This window comes from Alligator sinensis, unplaced genomic scaffold (assembly GCF_000455745.1).
Source record: "Alligator sinensis unplaced genomic scaffold, ASM45574v1 scaffold818_1, whole genome shotgun sequence".
Lineage (NCBI taxonomy): Eukaryota > Metazoa > Chordata > Crocodylia > Alligatoridae > Alligator > Alligator sinensis.
Genome location: NW_005843545.1, coordinates 8,031 through 24,932, shown reverse-complemented (window position 1 = coordinate 24,932; position 16,902 = coordinate 8,031). Strand labels below are relative to the sequence as shown.

The 16,902-nt window shown below is 47.6% G+C and overlaps 1 protein-coding gene across 1 annotated transcript in view; it reads left to right on the top strand.

Annotated features, from left to right (window-relative positions):
* LOC106723321 (E3 ubiquitin-protein ligase rnf213-alpha-like) overlaps positions 1–16,902 on the top strand; it is a gene marked incomplete at its 3' end in the record, with an annotated part of 43,574 nt that overhangs the window by 20,846 nt on the left and 5,826 nt on the right. The window contains exons 13-20 of the mRNA XM_014527474.2: positions 1,821–2,014; positions 3,285–3,405; positions 4,393–4,493; positions 5,992–6,165; positions 8,842–9,059; positions 11,570–11,666; positions 11,768–11,882; positions 15,711–15,894. Of these exons, the coding sequence (XP_014382960.2) occupies positions 1,821–2,014; positions 3,285–3,405; positions 4,393–4,493; positions 5,992–6,165; positions 8,842–9,059; positions 11,570–11,666; positions 11,768–11,882; positions 15,711–15,894 (1,204 nt within the window). The remainder of the gene's footprint in view (positions 1–1,820; positions 2,015–3,284; positions 3,406–4,392; positions 4,494–5,991; positions 6,166–8,841; positions 9,060–11,569; positions 11,667–11,767; positions 11,883–15,710; positions 15,895–16,902) is intronic.

Sequence of the window (16,902 nt, the reverse complement as noted above, 5' to 3'; positions counted from 1 at the left end):
GGTGATATTTTTTATTAGACCAACTAATAGTTGCAAAAAGAGTTGTTCTTTGCAAGCTTTCAGACACACACCTCCTCCTTCAAGTGGTGAGTAAAATTAAAGATTGTCAGATATGAAAAAAGCCAATCTTTGGAAAGCTGTTTTGTGAGAATGCAAATGAAGACTAGTTGCAGAGACAAAGGCAGGCAGGTTACCTGGAGTTGTCCGATGGCAGACAGGCTGTAGCGGGGGCCTTAAGCCCTATGTTAATATTTAGTCCAGGCTGTTTAGTTGCAAAAACTAAATAGTTGCAAAAAAATGCATTCTTTGCAAGCTTTTGGACACGCACGTCTTTCTTCAGGTACACACACGTCTTTGAAGGGTTTTGGACACAAGCGTCCTTTTTCATACCCGAGAGATTTCTACCCATCTTTAATTTCTCTCACCATTTTCAATTCCTTTTTTTGCCTGAAGAAGGATGGGTGTGTCCAAAAGCTTGCAAAGAACAACTTTTCTGCAACTATTTAGTGGATCCAATAAAAGATATCGCCTCTACCCAAAGAGTTTGTCTGCCGGAATGAGCTTTGAGCAGTCATGCATTAAGGTTTAATGCCACCTCTGACATGCACAACTGTGGTTTGGCTACTAGAGGTGGGTTAATTAGTCAACTTGCAATGCGATGCTGCGGCTAGTAAAGCAACCAAAACGCTGGCTTGCATCCATAGATGCTTCTCAAGCAAATCCCGGGACGTCATTCTCCCCTTGTACTTGGCTTTGGTGAGGCCACAGCTGGAGTACTGCGTCCAGTTTTGGGCTCCACAATTCAAAAATGATGTAGAGAAGCTTGAGAGAGTCCAGAGAAGAGCCACATGAATGATCAGAGGTCAGGATAACAGACTTTATGACGACAGGCTGAGAGCCACGGGGCTTTTTAGCCTGGAAAAGCGCAGGCTTGGGGTGATCTGATGGCCACCTATAAGTTTATCAGAGGTGACCACCAGTATCTGGGGGAATGTTTGTTCACCAGAGCCCCCAAGGGATGATGAGGTCAAACGATTATAAACTACTGCAAGACCGTTTCAGGCTGGACATAAGGAAGAATTTCTTTACTGTCCAAGCCCCCAAGGTCTGGAACAGCCTGCCACCGGAGGTGGTTCAAACACCTACATTGAACACCTTCAAGAGTAAATTGGATGCTTATCTTGCTGGGATCCTGTGACCCCAGCTGACTTCCTGCCCTTTGGGCAGGGGGCTGGACTCGATGATCTTCTGAGGTCCCTTCCAGTCCTAATGTCTATGAAACTGCGCGGTAAATGTCTAGTGTAGATGCGCCCAGTGAGTGTGTCTATTTTTCTTCACAGTGCATCCATACCTCACCGAGTTATTTCCACACCTGAGTTAATGTTCACCCAAATTAACATTTTCACACCTGATGTATTGTTTTTAGCTAGAGATAAAAGCAGGCTGCAGAACTGTGAAAGAGGAGCTAGGTTACCAGACATCAGGAGTAGTTACCAGACATCAGACTTGCAGAAGAAAGGTTAGCTTGATTGGCTGAGCATCAAGACTCATGGAGGGCCATTTACACCTGTTGAATGAAGAGTTTAGAAAGAGTGGGGTAGAGTATAATGAGCCATGAGGCCAATTGACTCTGTCAGTGCTGCCAGAATAGAAATGTTGCTGCCACTGCCAGGCAGTTGGTTTTAAACTTTGGGTGGAGAAGGAATGAACGGGGGTGCAGCTGCATCACTGCACCCCCCTGGATTTGCCCCCGTCTCCCATCCCCTTCTTCCTCGCAACACAAATGTCATTTCTGAAACATTTCTTGCCTGTCATTCCAGTTTGTATCTCTGGATGCCCTGAACATCCTCCTGAGACAACTGCAACCCACAGAGGAGACTTTTGTATCGTTTGCCACCTGCCTTGCATGGCTGAAAAGAGTCAAGTCCATTAAGCACACGCTGAATTGGGTCACATCGGACGACTACCAAATAAGGCTGTATAGTGAAAAGGCGAAACTATTGAGTAGCGTACTGTAAGTACTCACCCGCGCTGAAAGGTATGTCTGTGTACTTGAAAGAATACACAATTTGATTTCCTGTTTGCAAAAGGATGTACACATACAAACTTTTCCATTAATACAACTCCAACAACAGCACACACCGAAGCCAGGTGCTTCCTCAGCCTGACGAAGAGTATTTATACCCGAAAGCTTGCAAAGAAGAATTTTTCCAACTACTTGAGCTGGTTTAATAACAGATATCAGCTTAACCCAAAGAGCCTTGCCTGCCTATATCCTCAGATCAACACGGCTACAACCTATACTCCATTAATACATATTTTATGTTGTTTTATAACATATTTTATGTTTTATATTTTATGATATTTTGATGCTTGTTTTTTTAATGGAAACTTGGTTTCCAGGATACAAAAATTGTTTTGCACCCTGCTTTATGGTGCATGTCCTGTAAGATTCATCCTTAGTGTTTTCTGTGTCTTCCCCTACTGCTGTGTGGTGCATGAAAAGGGTGGCACCCTGTTATTTTACCAGGAGAGTTGAGCTGTTTGCTCCAGTAGCAGAGAAGTCATCCTGGTTCCCTTCACGAGGACCTCTTTTTTCCGCTGCCTTAGTTGTGGTGCCATTTTCACCTGTGTAGTCCTCGGAGAGATGAGAAGTGTCTCCTCACGTAGCAGCAGAGAATTTTTTTACATGGTTATAAATGATGCAACAAGGTCCCAAACTGTGAAGGTCCGGGGCTATTAATGACAAAGGTCTATCACACGATCAGAGCACCAGGCTTTTTTTATTGCCACCTCCTCGTGACGGCCTGTGCAGCTGACGCAAACCTCACAGTTGGAAACATCCATTGTAAATATTGCAGAATGAGATGTGTATGCTAGGTGACTGCTTCACCAGCCAGGGGTGGAGAAGAAAGCTCCAACTATCAGTCTCTTTATAGCCCTTTATTCTGGGCTTGCTTTATCAACCCAGCAACAGCAAGCAAGTCAGAAGCCCTGTGCAGTAATCCTTCAGCATGTTTGCTACATTTACACATCAGGGAGAGGAAAGCACAAAGGACTTTTTTTGTTTCCCCTTGTATCATTTCCTGAGCACAGTCGGACCCTATCCCAGTGTGACTGTGAGCCTTAGGACCGATTGTCTGGGTCAGAAACTGCACCCAGGCTGCTGGTTTTGTTCCATGGGCTGGGGGAAAGCCGATGTTTCCCCAAGAGTGAACTTCCTTGGATTTATTATTCAAACAGGACACAGTTATTGGAAGTAAGGGAGCTTCATTTTTTTTCAGGCACCGATGGAATAGCACGAACATCATCTACCTGCTCATTGACCACCTGCTGCACGATGAGACCGCGATGGATGAGAAGCTGCTGAGGACCGTTGTGAAGCAGTCGGTCTTCCTCTGGAGTGTAAGGCTTCAACATGGTCCCCGGCTGGTGGTTCGGAGCTGGCTGGGATTAGGCAGCAAAGTTTTGGAGGAATTCAGTCCTTTGATTCACCCAACTCTCTCCTGTCCCCTCCATAGTCGAACATAAGTATAGCGATGACTAAATCATGCCTGTCCGACCTCCCATGCCATGTAGAGAGGCACTATCACCTCCTGTGTCTAGCACCTACTGCTTCTAGTGCTGCATCCCAAAACCTCATTCCTCTTTTGTGTAGCTGCATCACACTGCAGGCTCACGTCGAGTCTGTGATCTACCAAGACTCCCAGATCTTTCTACATAGGGCAAATATAGCTCAGCTGGAGGAAAGCCACACCAGGACCAGGCTAGATAGTGGGGAGGAAGGGGTGGAAAGAAGTGGCATCAACGGGGAAGCAGCGTCTAGCTCCCCGGTCCCAGTGCAGCTCCCTTCTGGGTGGAAGCTGCGCTCACACTGCAGCTGCGGTGCCAAGAGCTGGGGGAAGCAGCAATGGCCTGGTGCATTTCCCAGCCATGATTTTTTGTATCCAATAGTTTTGTGAAGTGAAGTATGTGCAAAAAATCATGGACTAAATATAGACATTGGTTTTATGGCACATTATTACCTGCCTGACAGCTGATAACCCCAAGTAACCTCTATCACCAGGTCAGCATCTCCGCTTCTCCTCCCCCTGTCTCACACCTATGGTCTCCCCTCGCCTCTGATCCTCACTGCCAGGCATTTGCTTTTTCAGACCTGCATTTTGCATGTCGGCTTCTGTTGCACCACGGAGAACACAAAACACCAGCAGATTCTCCCTGGGCCCGAAGGAGGGTGTTTGTGACGGAAAGCTTGCAAAGAACAGTTTTTCCAACTCTTTAGTTGTTCTAATAAAAGAGATCACATTTACCCAAAGAACTTTGTCTGCTGAATGCTTTAATATGTTGCTCAGCCAAAATGTAATGATGTTTGCTGTGCTCTGTTCGATCCAGTTACTGTATAAAACTGAAGATCTGAAACCGGAGAAGATTTTTGAGATCGTGACAAAAGTGCTGAAGACATGCAGCAACCATGCTGTCAAAGTTTACTTTGGGTAAGTCAAGCAAGCAGACCTGTGTGGGTGCATTTTTCAACAAGTCGATATTTAGGTCCAAATCCTATTTCACCTTTAAGTGTCTACGAGATACTTATCTGTCTAGATGGCACACAGCATCATGTAGGTTCAGTTTGGGTTGTACTGCTCCCTGCACAACTAGGTTTGCCCCGCTAAGCAGCCACCAGGAGCATGGCCCAGGACCCAAGGTGCTGTCCCCGACAGCCCACTTCCCATCTCATTGTCACTCCCTCTGCTTTCTTTGTCTCCTCTTGACTCCACGTACCTGGAAGGAGAAGCCTAGCTGGGGTCTTCCACTTCCCAGCCATGTCACCTGACCAAAAGACCATTGGGCCAAAAGGCAAAAAATTGCCCTCCTCCTCTATCAAAGAGTTGCTGGTAATGGCGTTGCTCTGATGAAAATTCTGGGGACCTGCACATTGTGCTTTTCTCAGCAGAAAATGCTTGCTGTAGAGCGCAAATGGCCATAGCAGACTTTTCTAAGCATGCCCAGAAGGACAAATCTAACCATGCCAATAGAAATAGGTCCTAAAATAACTGTGTCAAATGCTGCCGTGCCAGTCTGGAAGAATTTCATACTATAGATGACTTTTCCTAGCTACAGAAAATGTTGCGTTTCTGAGCATTTTTTCCCTTATGTGGTTGTTAATTAGAACAGAATGTCAGAAATGGGGAATTTTCCATGGGAAGGACATTTTCAAGAAGCCTAAATTTCACAGACAGTCCATGGATTCTCTGAAACAAAATATTGCATTTTAATTTTCAAGATGAAAAGCATTTTGATGCACAACTGAGATTCCAATGGAAAAATCACAGATTTGGGAAAATTCTTGATTTAGGCTGAGTTTTCATGTACTTTATGGGGCACATTTGACTCTCTTAGGCCCTGAAAATCAAAACCTGTAAGATCTTTCTGTTCAGAAAGTTGTGCTTCATTAACTCTGTCCATATACTTAGACTCCTAGGGCGGGAAGGGACCCCGAAGGATCATCGGGTCCAGCCCCCTGCATGAGCAGGAAAAACATCTGGGGTTAGACGACCCCAGCCAGGTGACCGTCCAGTCTCCTCTTGAAGACCTCTGGGGTAGATGATTGCACCACCTCTGCGGGGAGCCTGTTCCATCGTCTGGGCACCCTAGTTATAAAGAAGTTTTTCCAAATGTTCAGCCTGAAACTGTCTTCCAGGAGTTTGTGGCCATTGTTTCCAGTTTTCCCCCAGGGTGCAGGTAGCAGTGCTTAAAGTGATATAAATGTCCAGCATGGGTGCAGTTTTCCTACTATGATGCTGCATAGACTTATGCAGCTGTTCCCCTGTGGGAAGCAAAGTTACACCGGTCCCAGCCCCTTTATTCCAGTATAGAAGGGGTTGCACGGTTTAATTAGACCAGTAGACAAATCTCTCCCCCAACAAGAACTGGCTCAAACTCTTTGTGTCAAGCAATCCTGAGTGTGCTTTTCCTTTATGTGATGTGTTGCAGAAAAGGCGTGGACAAATGCAGAAGCTGCCAGCAGGAGATCACCGACCCAGCCCAGTTGCCCTGTGAACACATTTTCTGCACACAGTGCATCTTGGACTGGAAGCACAAGCAGTGCAGGATTTGTAAGGAGAACATCCCCAAGGACTACACGCCCACCGTCTCTCAGGTCACCAGGTACCTGATGGACACCAAACGGCAGCATTTTGGAGTCTCGTGGGGCAGGAACGTGCTTGATCATCTCAGTCACTACTGGTTGTCTGAAGCCCAGTGTGCTCATCAGGGGCAGATCCAAGATTTGGTAAAGGGGAGTATGGGAGCAGCCACCTGCACTGCTGGGGTGGCTGCACCCATGTCCGCAGCCTCCTCCCCGCAACCCATTATTGTGGGCAGACTGTGCTGCAGGAGCCTCTGGGGACTTTTTAAAATTTGCAAAGGAAGTAAGCATCCCTGCTTCCCCTCTGGGCTCAGAGGTACATCCGTCCCATCCCCTTCTTCCCCAGATGCTGCTGCTTTCCCCACCGTCCCAGGTCAGGGGAAGCTTCGGATCTGCTCATGACTGCTCCGGCTGGGCTGCACAGGGGCTGAGAGAGATGGGACCGGTGGCAGGAGTAGTGGTGAGGAGGTGGCTTCCATTGCAATGCCCAGGAGCAGGGACGGGAAGTAGCTGCCACTGTTGGTGCTCTAGATGAGCCCATCTCCTTGCACAATCAATGTGGAGTGGGCAGGAGCAGCTCTAAAGAGTCTTCTTTCCCAAGCAGCCACAGTGGGTAGGGGACAGAGGAAGGGGACTTGCCTCTGAGTGTGGAGGAGAAAATGGTTTCTTTTCCATGTTACAGCCTCTTTTTAAATCCCCAGAGGCTCCAGAAGAATAATCCCTGTGCTGCATTCGAGTCTTAAGCCCTGTTTTCCCCAGTAGCACCTAGCTCAGGGCTTGGTGGCTAGAGGTTTCCCACTTCCTATTCGGGTGCTATAACTCTTAGGCTTTCAGGCTAAACTGTGCAAGGACCCTTTGTGATGTTCTTTGCAGATCTCTTCTCGGGTATCCTTTTGATTTTGCCAAAGGAAATAGAATCACAGGCTATGTATAAGTGCCAAAGGTGGCACTTACCTGGATGGGCGAGAGAGCCATTAGACTGTGTAAACTGATTTAGGACCTAGCCATAGTGCCTGCCGTGTTAAAGCAAGTGTGCTCATGCAGTGGGGTCCTACACCCTGGGATGAATAACGAAAACCAGAAGCACAGCATGGATGTCACTTGGCTGGATGGTGGCACTATGGAGAAGGATCTGGGAGTCTTGGTAGATCACAGACTCAGCATAAGTCTGCCGTGTGATGCAGCTACACGAAAGGGGAAGGTGTTTTTGGGGTGCAGCAATAGAAGCTCTAGGTGCAAGACGCAGGAGGTGATGGTGCTAGGATATAGGATAGGACTCATCTGGAGTACTGTGGGCAGTCTTGGGCTCCACATTTTAAAAAGGACATGGAGAAGGTAGAGAGGGTGCAGAGGCAGGTGACAATAGGGGTGTGCAAAGCGGGGTCTATTCGATTCGGATTCAGCCCAAATCAGGGGCAGTGATTTGATTCATTGATTCGGATAACTGTTCTTGATTCAATTCGGCTGAATCTGAATCTGAGGATTTGATGCTGATTCGGAGAATCAGCGATTTGGACATAGACGTAGCTTTAAATGTTTTTTCTACATACCTCGAGGTACCAGGCGTGGCACATGGACGCTGCGATGCTGGGGCGAATGGAGCGTCCCACAGGAGTGCAGTGCGGCCCCCCCGCGTGCTCAGCAGTGAGCCCAGAAGTGCATCAGAAGTAATTCTGGTTCACTTCCAGGTCCAGCGGGGAGAGTACTTGCTGCCCCCCCATTCTCCCAGCTAAGTAATTGGCTGCAGGGGGACCCCGGGTGCCCCCCCAGACCCAGGAGGCACCAGTCGCCAGGCCAGAGAGGTACGGGAGCGCCCCCCAGCATGCTCCCCAGTGGACCTGGAAGTGCTTCTGGTCCACTTCTGGGTTTGCTGCCGAGTATGCTGGTGAGCCCCCCATGCTCCTGTGGGACACTCCATGCACCCCAGCATCGCAGCATTCATGAGCCCCTGCTACCTAGAGGTACGTAGGAAAAACATTTAAAGCCGCATCTGCGTCTGAATTGCCGAATCTCTCCAAATAGATTCCAAGGGTTCTGACTTGATTCGGAGAGATTAAAGGGTCTCCTGATTCGATTCGGATCCGGAGATTCGGCCACCAAATCGGGCTGAATCTCCACCAAATCTAATCGGGACCGACGCTTCGCACAGCCCTATTGTGGACTCTCCATCACTGGAGATTTAAGAAGAGGTAGGGCAGCCACTGTTCATGGATGATCTAGGTGTAGCTATGCCTATGGTTTTTGTCGGTTGTCGTATGGGGCTTGAGGGGACTCCTGCCCCTGGCTCCCCTCCCTTTTCTGATACGAGTGTCAGGGTTTCTTATTTCTTTGCATTTCTTTTTGGGTTTTTTAAATCCTTCCTCAGAGGCATTGGGTGTTGGCTGCAGCCTAGGCTGGGGATTTTGATTGGGCTGGGCCAATGTTCCTGAATGGGACTTAAAGGCAAAATTTCCTGGTTAGATGATCTTCCCTCTGTTCAGGGTCCAGCCAATCACCATATTTGGGGACAGCAAGAACTTTAACCCTATGGTTAGATGTTGTTCCAATAGTTGTTTCCCTGGGCGGGGTGGGGGCAGATGCCTTTTTCCTTGTCTGGTTTTATTTAGTGTAGTTATCAGCCATGCAGTTGCAATCATGCTCTGATTTCATTTGCCATTTTTAATTCTCTTTTGCTTCTTGCATTTTTTTTGCTCCAGGGAGGCCGTGGAAAATTGCAACAAATTCCGAAGGAAATGCAACTCTTTCTTTGTGGAGTTTGTCAGCAGTTACTGCTTTGGGGGCAGAATCCCTCCACCCGCGAAGGTCATTGAACAACTAATCAAGTTTGTAGCCTGCAAGCCCGCAAACTCAGAGCGCCCAGAGTCAAGGTGTGGTAAATCCAATCTCAGCAGCCCCACCCATTCAACTATCACAGGTACGATCCTTGAAAATCCGAGTTCAAAAATAAATTTTGGGTCCTTTTTATTTGCCTTTGGTTTTGAAGCATTTGCATTTCATTTTTGTTAATGTTTCTCACCCCAGCTATAAGTACTAGAAACTTTCCATTCTCTACTGTACAGTTATTCAAATGCACATTCCCGCTGTAGGTATCTTGCATCCTCAGGCTCAGTTTGAAATGTTTTGCTGTGGCTGTATGCTTAGGGTGTGCTCCAGCCCAGACCCTTTTGCTCATCATTTGTGTGAGTATATGGTAGGCAGAGGTGTAGCAAGCTCACTGAGTGCCTGGGATAGGAAGGATATGTTTTTGGGAGGAGTGGGATGAGGAGGAAGGGAAGCCTTACCTGCCTGGTGTCTCTTCATACTGAAGGCACTTGATACTGCTGCCACTGTAGCAGCATCAGCTCAGATGGCAGCAGCCCCAGGGCATGCACTCCCTGGGAGCTGCTCTGCATGCCCCTTTTGTACACTGCAGTACACTAATTCGATTCTATATACAGAAAATTTATAAATTTGTAATAATTGTGTAAGTGTAAAATCTAATTAATGGAAGTCTGCCTTGAACCCCCTTGTTCCCCACTGCTACATCAGGGAAAATAGATCTAGGCCCCTTGCGCTTGCCCCCTGGAACTTCTTCCCCCTGCAGCCCTTCCTCCTCTCCTTATTGTCAGACCCTGATCTCCTTAATCACATGGAATTAAGAAGCAAATTTGAAAAAAAAAGATCTTGAAGGTAAATATACCTGTAGTAATCTGCATATAGTACCTATAGACACAGTTCACCCAGAATTGATGTGTTTCACCATTTTTTGAAACTGCTGCCAATTTTAGCACATGCAGTCCATAAACATGCTATTAAACAGCACTTTGGCACTTACTTATATATAGTACAAATTATGCATGATATTAGTCCAAAGCCAAAAGGCTCAGGATTTACTCTAGAGCTCATTGGGCTGGGTCCCAGTGGTGTCAACAGTATTTCAAGCCACAAGTCAATACTGCTCAGTATGTGTGCGCACTCCGGATACTCCCCACAAAGAAACCATGTGCTAATTAGCCCCCCACTCATGACTGGAATCAGGTGTTTTTGTCATGAGTCCTTGGAACCCCCCCAAAATTTATATGCAGATGAGGTGCAGGGCAACTTGGTTCTGCTTCACCTCATAGGGTGTATCCCCACATGCAGAGGCATCCGTCTCCAGGGGCACAAAAAGCAGTGGCCCCAGCCGCCTTACCTGGGGTCCTGAGGGCCTCACGAGGCAGCAAAGGTGCTGATCCAGCTGCACAGAGCCTGAAGGCAGGAGTGAAGAGAGAGCTGAAATGCATTCAGTGTAGTGGCTCACCATGACTTGACAGAGAGTTGGCACTGAGGGGGACTGACCATAATAGGTACTTACATAGATCCTGTTCAGGTGGGTTGCACTAACCTTTTCTTGTTGTAGGGTCCCATCAGTATGTTTGCCCCATATGGGACTTGCATTTTATGGTCATGCTCAGCATTGTCTTTATTTAAGCAACATCCCAGTTGCTTTCCATTGCTGAACACATACTGATTTGGCAGCGGGTTAATGATAGACAACATATTAATGAGGTTTCCTTATATGTGAATGTAAGACGAAGAGCTTTTTCCCAGTGCTGACTGGGGGAAATAACCTTATCTTGTATTCTAGTATAGGTGGTGCTATTTAGAAAGTGCCTGCTTCTTACTCAAGCAGGTTAGTGCTGTTGCAGCCCCTTGTTTGCTTAAATTACATGCAGGTTATATACTCAGCACGTTTTCCTTCTATATAATTGGTTGCAGGGCTCAGACCTGTTTCACTTACGCTATGCAATTTGCCAACAGAGGGATTGAATACCCTCAAATACTTGAAGTGTGATTACAGTGCAGCTGGAGATGGACTTTCCTCTGTGGTCACAGGGGATAGGAATATGAACAATGGCCTCAAGCTGCCTCAGGGGATCTGTAGGTTGGAGATTAGGAGGAACTTTCTGACTCTCAGAGTGGTCAAGCGTTGGAACAAGGCTGTCTAGAAAAATTCATCTCCATCCTCGGAAGTTTTCAAGAGCAGGTTAGATGGACGCTTGGCTGGGATGCGTCAGCCAGGGACAATCCTGCCTTGAGCACAGGGTTGGACTCGATGACCTCCTGAAGTCCCCTCCAGCCCTGATTTCCTATGGTGGTCCTTCCCCCCAGCCTCAGAAGGTAGGCAGGTACATGAGTAATGAGTAGGCTCAGTCTACATGTGCACACATGCATATCCATTTAGCAGGGGAAGATTGAAAACACCCAGGTCTAGGGCTAGAAAAGCCCCATTGAGGTGTGCAAAGGGCAATAGAAGAGCACCAGAAATAGAAGCTTTCTGTTCCAACAGACTGTGACTGATTTGCCCACGCTGGGCATGTGAACTCCAAAGAAGCCATAGATTGGTGTGCATTCTTTATATATTTTTGCAGAAGAAACTTAACCCAATTTATTCTTTGCTTTTAGTATACAAACCCACAAGTGACCTGTCACCCTTTGAAGAGTGCATGGACCCAAGTCCTACTGTCAAATCCTCCCTTCTCAAAATGTTGCTCCAATGCAGGTTGGGTTTCCTGTTCACTCATAGCCCTCTCCTCATACGTCCCACTCCCAGACCAACCCAGAGTACAGGGTATGTGATATTCCATATCCCTTTCCTCCTAGACTCGATGATGTGAAGATTCACCTTCAGGCATACCTCTCCAGGATGGAGGAAGTAATAACTTCAAACCAAAGCATCCGGGATGATTTCTACTTCATGGTGGTACGCTGTTTTGAGGTGAGTTCTATGTTTCACCCACAAAACTGCCTTAAAAAGGACATTAAGGTTGCAAAGTCCAACATCCAAAGGTTACAAAATGCCTGATTAAAGAGTGTCTGTACAACCAGAACACAGCCTGTTTGATACATCCTTTAAATATGAGACTACACATTGGGTTATTTTTATTATTTGCTTATTTGGTTTTAGAGGGGTTTTTTTCATGGACCTTCTGCTTTAGTAGTGAATGGGCAGTTTTTCTGTTCAGGCAGTTACAATGTTTTGCACTTACAACGTTTATAAATGGACAACCTGTTTCAACTTTATGACCTCAGTTTTGACTTTACAACTCTTGATCCGATGTGACGCCACGCCAGCGAACAAGTTCGCTGTGTCGCCTGTCTCCCTGGAGAATGTCTGTCCAAACTTCCTGGGACGCTTGCTTTAAGAAAGCAGACGAGACTCCAGAAAAACCTGCAGCCAGGACTGCTGAGAAGACTCCAGGCAAGAGCCCTTCAAAAAGTCCAACCAAGAGCCTTTCGAAAAGTCCAGCAGTCACCTCAAAGAAGTCCTTCCAAATCAATGATTGCTATTTACACTATAAATGCATCTATATTACTCATCTATAATTGACCGAGTACAAAATTCTGGGGTATTTTTGGTGAAAATAGGGTATTGGGCCCTGGTTCAGAAAACAATCCCCCATTTATAACATTGTTTCTTATGAGAAAATCGGTTCCAAGTTGCAACGTTTCAACTTAAGACGTGGTTTTCAGGAGCCAATTGTGTCATAAGTCTGAGGACTGCCTGTACACCACGCCGAATTCAAACGTACCCATTTCCTCAAGGCTACATCTCTGGTGCTCTCGCCACAGTGCTTATGCACTAAATGATCAGCAAATTCATCTTTATGACATGCTGTCTTTATCTCCATTTTATACCTGTGAAATAGAGGTACCGAGGTACTGTATTTAGGTCAGATTCTAAAATTGCCCACAAATTTTGGGTGCCCATGTTGAGGTATCCAGTGCTGGTTTTTCAGCGTGCTTTACATTTTTTATAGCAGTTCCTATGGTTCAGAGAAGAGCTTGCCTCTTGTGGTGGACATCTGCAAATCAGAGTCGATCCTGTTTCACTGATTAGATGTCTTAATAGACTTAAGCACAAAGAGGCAGTCCTACTCCGCCCTGCTCAAGTCCCAGAATAAATACTCACATATGTCACTTCTCATAGGTTTCATAGACATTCGGGCTGGAAGAGACCTCTCGAGCTCATCGGGTCCAACCCTCTGCCCCAGGGGCAGGATTCAACTGGGGTCAGATCACCCCAGCAAGATGAGCATCCAGGTGTTTCTTAAATGTACCCAGAGCAGGTGCTTGCACCACTTCTGGGGGGAGTCTATTCCAGACTCTGGAGACTTGGACGGTGAAGAAGTTTTTCCTTATGTCCAGTCTGAAATGGTCTTCCAGCAGTTTGTGACCATTAGACCTTGTTTTCCCTTGGGGTGCTCTGATGGACAGACGTTCTCCGAGTTCCTGATGCGCACCCCTGATGTACTTACAGGCTGCCACCAAGTCACCCTTGAGCCTTGGCTTCTCCAGGCTGAAGAGTCCCATGGCTCTCATCCTCTCCTCATAAGGCCTGTTCTCTTGACCTCTGATCATGTGCATGGCTCTCCTCTGGACTCTCTCAAGCTTCTCCACATCCTTTCTAAAGTCCAGAATTGGATGCCCTACTCCAGCTGTAGCCTGAGTAAAGCGGGAGGATGGCTTCTTGGGTCTTGCTTAAGATGCATGAGTAGATGCAAGCCAGAGTTGTATTTGCTTTGCTGGCTGCAGCGTTGTGTTGGTAGCTCAAGTTCATCTTGTGGTCATTCATGACCTCCAAGTCTTTTTTGGCCATGGTGCTAGTGAGTGTAGAACTGCCAAGCCTATAAGTACGATGTGAGTTTTTTCTCCCAAGGTGGAGCACCTTGCATTTCTCCATGTTGAATGTCATCAGGTTTTTATCTGCGCACCTTGCGAGCCTGTCCAGGTCAGCCTGAATTGCCAGCCTAGCAGAGTGACCGCACGTCCCCATAAGTTGGTGTCATCTGTGAACTTAGCCAGTTCACTTCTGACAGCCCAATCCAGATAATTTATTAATATATTAAAGAGTATTGAGCTCTGAGGGATGCCCCTGGTCACCGTGAGCCAAGTTGACTTCTGTTTTTGAGAACTTAGTGTTGAGAGTGTTTAACAAAGCGTGGTGCAATAATGGACTCTCAGGGCACATTGCAATGAGTGCATATGTGCAGGGGCACATGTTTCCCGTGGGACACATAGCACCAGCACATATCTGTGCCACTGCTATTTGTCCTTGGGTGCACCCCTGCATGCAAGCTCTGGCACACGGCAAATTGACCTGAGTGGGGCAGGGGAGGCTGGGGCCAGCACCCGGGCAAGGCCCAGCAGCCTTACTTGGGGTCCTGGGGGCCTCCTGGGGCAGGAGCAGTACCAAGCTGGCTGCTCAGAGCCTGGCCAGCAGCCAGAGTATGGTTCTGGCCAGCCAGGCTCTGTTTTTCTTGGTGCACACTGCTGCTGCATGCACCATACTACTTTTTCAGCGGTGTTTTCTTTCTTTACAGTTGGATTTCCTGGTGCCAAAAAAACCCTGCTGTGCTGCAAATTAGCAGTGTGCTGAACGGGTGCATGTGTGCTGCATGTAGGTTGAGGTGCCCCAAAAAGGTCTGAGGCACCGCAGACTTCATGTGTGTGCTCGTCAGGATGCACCCTCAGAGGCTTGAACAAAGTAGAATAAAATTACACTAAGGCGCCTACTTCCACTTAGATGCTTAATAAGTGGCACAGGATCTAGCTCTATGTGCAACCACTGGGCACCTACAAATTCTCTCAAGAGATGGGAAGTGGGGTTTGGGATGGGAGCAGATGCAAAAAGGGGAAAGCTGCAAGAGTTTTTGCATGCGGGCCATTACTATTAATCCATAACTTTGTTTAAAAATAACAAGTTTCTTTTTTGTTGGCTCCAGGTTATGGTGGCATGCGAAGGGGGAAAGGAAAAAACCTAGGGTGTGTCTACATGTGCAATTCATGTGCATGAATAAATTCTGGAGCTTATCTCTCTAGGACATATTGCTCCGTACTGCTTTGATCTCAGCGGTATTTCTGCCCAGAGCAGGGGGCTTGAGCTCAATGATCTTTCGAGGTCCCTTCCAGCCCTTAACTGCTATGATTCACGTGCACCTGGGACCATAGCACATTGAGCTGGGTCAGAACAGCCCCAGCTGGCAGGGGGTCTTGGGGGCCAGCGCACCAGCCCAGGGCTGCTTCCCTCAGCTCAACATGCTGTGGAGGGGCTGGGGGGGGCGGGCCGGGGGGGGGGGCGAAGCGGCGCCCACAAGGGTGCTGTGCCAGCAGGCAGCCCCCGCACTGAAGCACCCTCATGCCCCAGTCAGCTAGGGCAGCATCTACATGTGCACTGCTACGGAGTAAAACACTCCACAGCGGGAGAGCACTTGTGCATTCAAGTACTACCCTGCTGCATAGTTGGTTAATTTACTCCAGCCTAATAGGGGTAGATGTGTAGACATGCACTGTTTATTGTGCAGCTAATTAGTCTGCTGCGCAGTAAATGTCTCATGTAGATGTGCCTACTGTCACACTGACTATACCTGTTTCTTATAGTAGATATGTATAGCACAAGCTTTGTGGGCTGAAACTCATTGCATCAGATGCTGATGAAGATGCAGGTGATGTTTATAATGTCTAACTCTCTCTCTACACCCGTTTCCACAGATACGTTGTCTGGTCACAATGCAGTTTTTGAACATGTGCTCTCCTCACTTAACAGGATTTTATGTACTCCTCCTCCCAAGAAGATGCCAGCCAAGAGGCTGAGCACTGCATCACCAGTGCAGACCTGTCCACTCCCAGCTGTGCTGCAGTTACAGATGTTGATACCCTGCAGTTGATCGCCAGGCTCCGACTGGCCATCAGTCATGTTGCAACTGTGCTTGGTACAGAGTTTCTGAGTGGTGAGTGGAGCTGCTCCCCATTTTTAAAGCAAGAGTGGGTACATCTACACGTTCATTAATGCACTGTAGTTACTGAGCATTAAGTTTAGCGCTTGGCTAACCTAGTACTAAATCAGTGAGCAGTAACAGGCACACAGCTTTTTAGTAGAGGTGCACTGATGCATTGGTCCATATCGTAGGTGAGGGCTACGGGGTGGGCTACAGCCACCCCAAAATTTACCGTAAGCCCCCCGAACCCTCCCTCCCAGTACTACTGCTGCTTGCCCTGAGCCCAGCCCTAGTCCATAGTGGCAGCCCACCCTTGCCCTGCGTGCAGATCCAGGGGGTGCATGATCCCCATGCCTCCCCTGCAGGTGTGCACTGCAGTGGGAGCTGCACCCCCTCCCTGTCCCACCCTGCAGCCCCTGGACAAGCCACTTGTGGCTCTGTCCCACGCCCTGCCCTGGGCTGGGCAGCGCCTCCCCCACTTCCTCCCTTACCTTTGGGCCCTCAATCTGCCCTCTCCATGCCCCTTCCCTCCCCCCTGCCCTTTCCCTGCAGTGGACTTACCAGCTGCACACTGCTTTCCAAGCTGCCTGGCTGACATATTGGCAGTCAGATTGGTATCGGCTGATATGGCTCATCAATAATCAACTAAAAAATCTTTATCAGTGCATCCCTACTTTTTAGCAATACTAATTGCACAGTAGCCTAGTACTAGTGCTCGGTAGCGTATTAGCACAGGTTTTGCCCTGCACACTGCTGTGCAGTAGAATCAGGCTACTGCGCAGTTAGCGTCTCATGTAGTTGCACACCCGGTGTTAGGGAAACCAAGTTAGAGAAACTTCAAAATTGAAATGCAGCCGTCTGTTCTGTATCCTGCTTTCATTTGGTTTCAGTTCAAATTCCTGTTTGTGTCCTTTCAGCCTTCTCATTTCCTTTAATTTTTTTCAATTCAACCTTTTTGTTGTATATTGTGAGATGAATGGTAGGTTACCCAAGCAAAAGATGTTGGTATCATCAAATGCT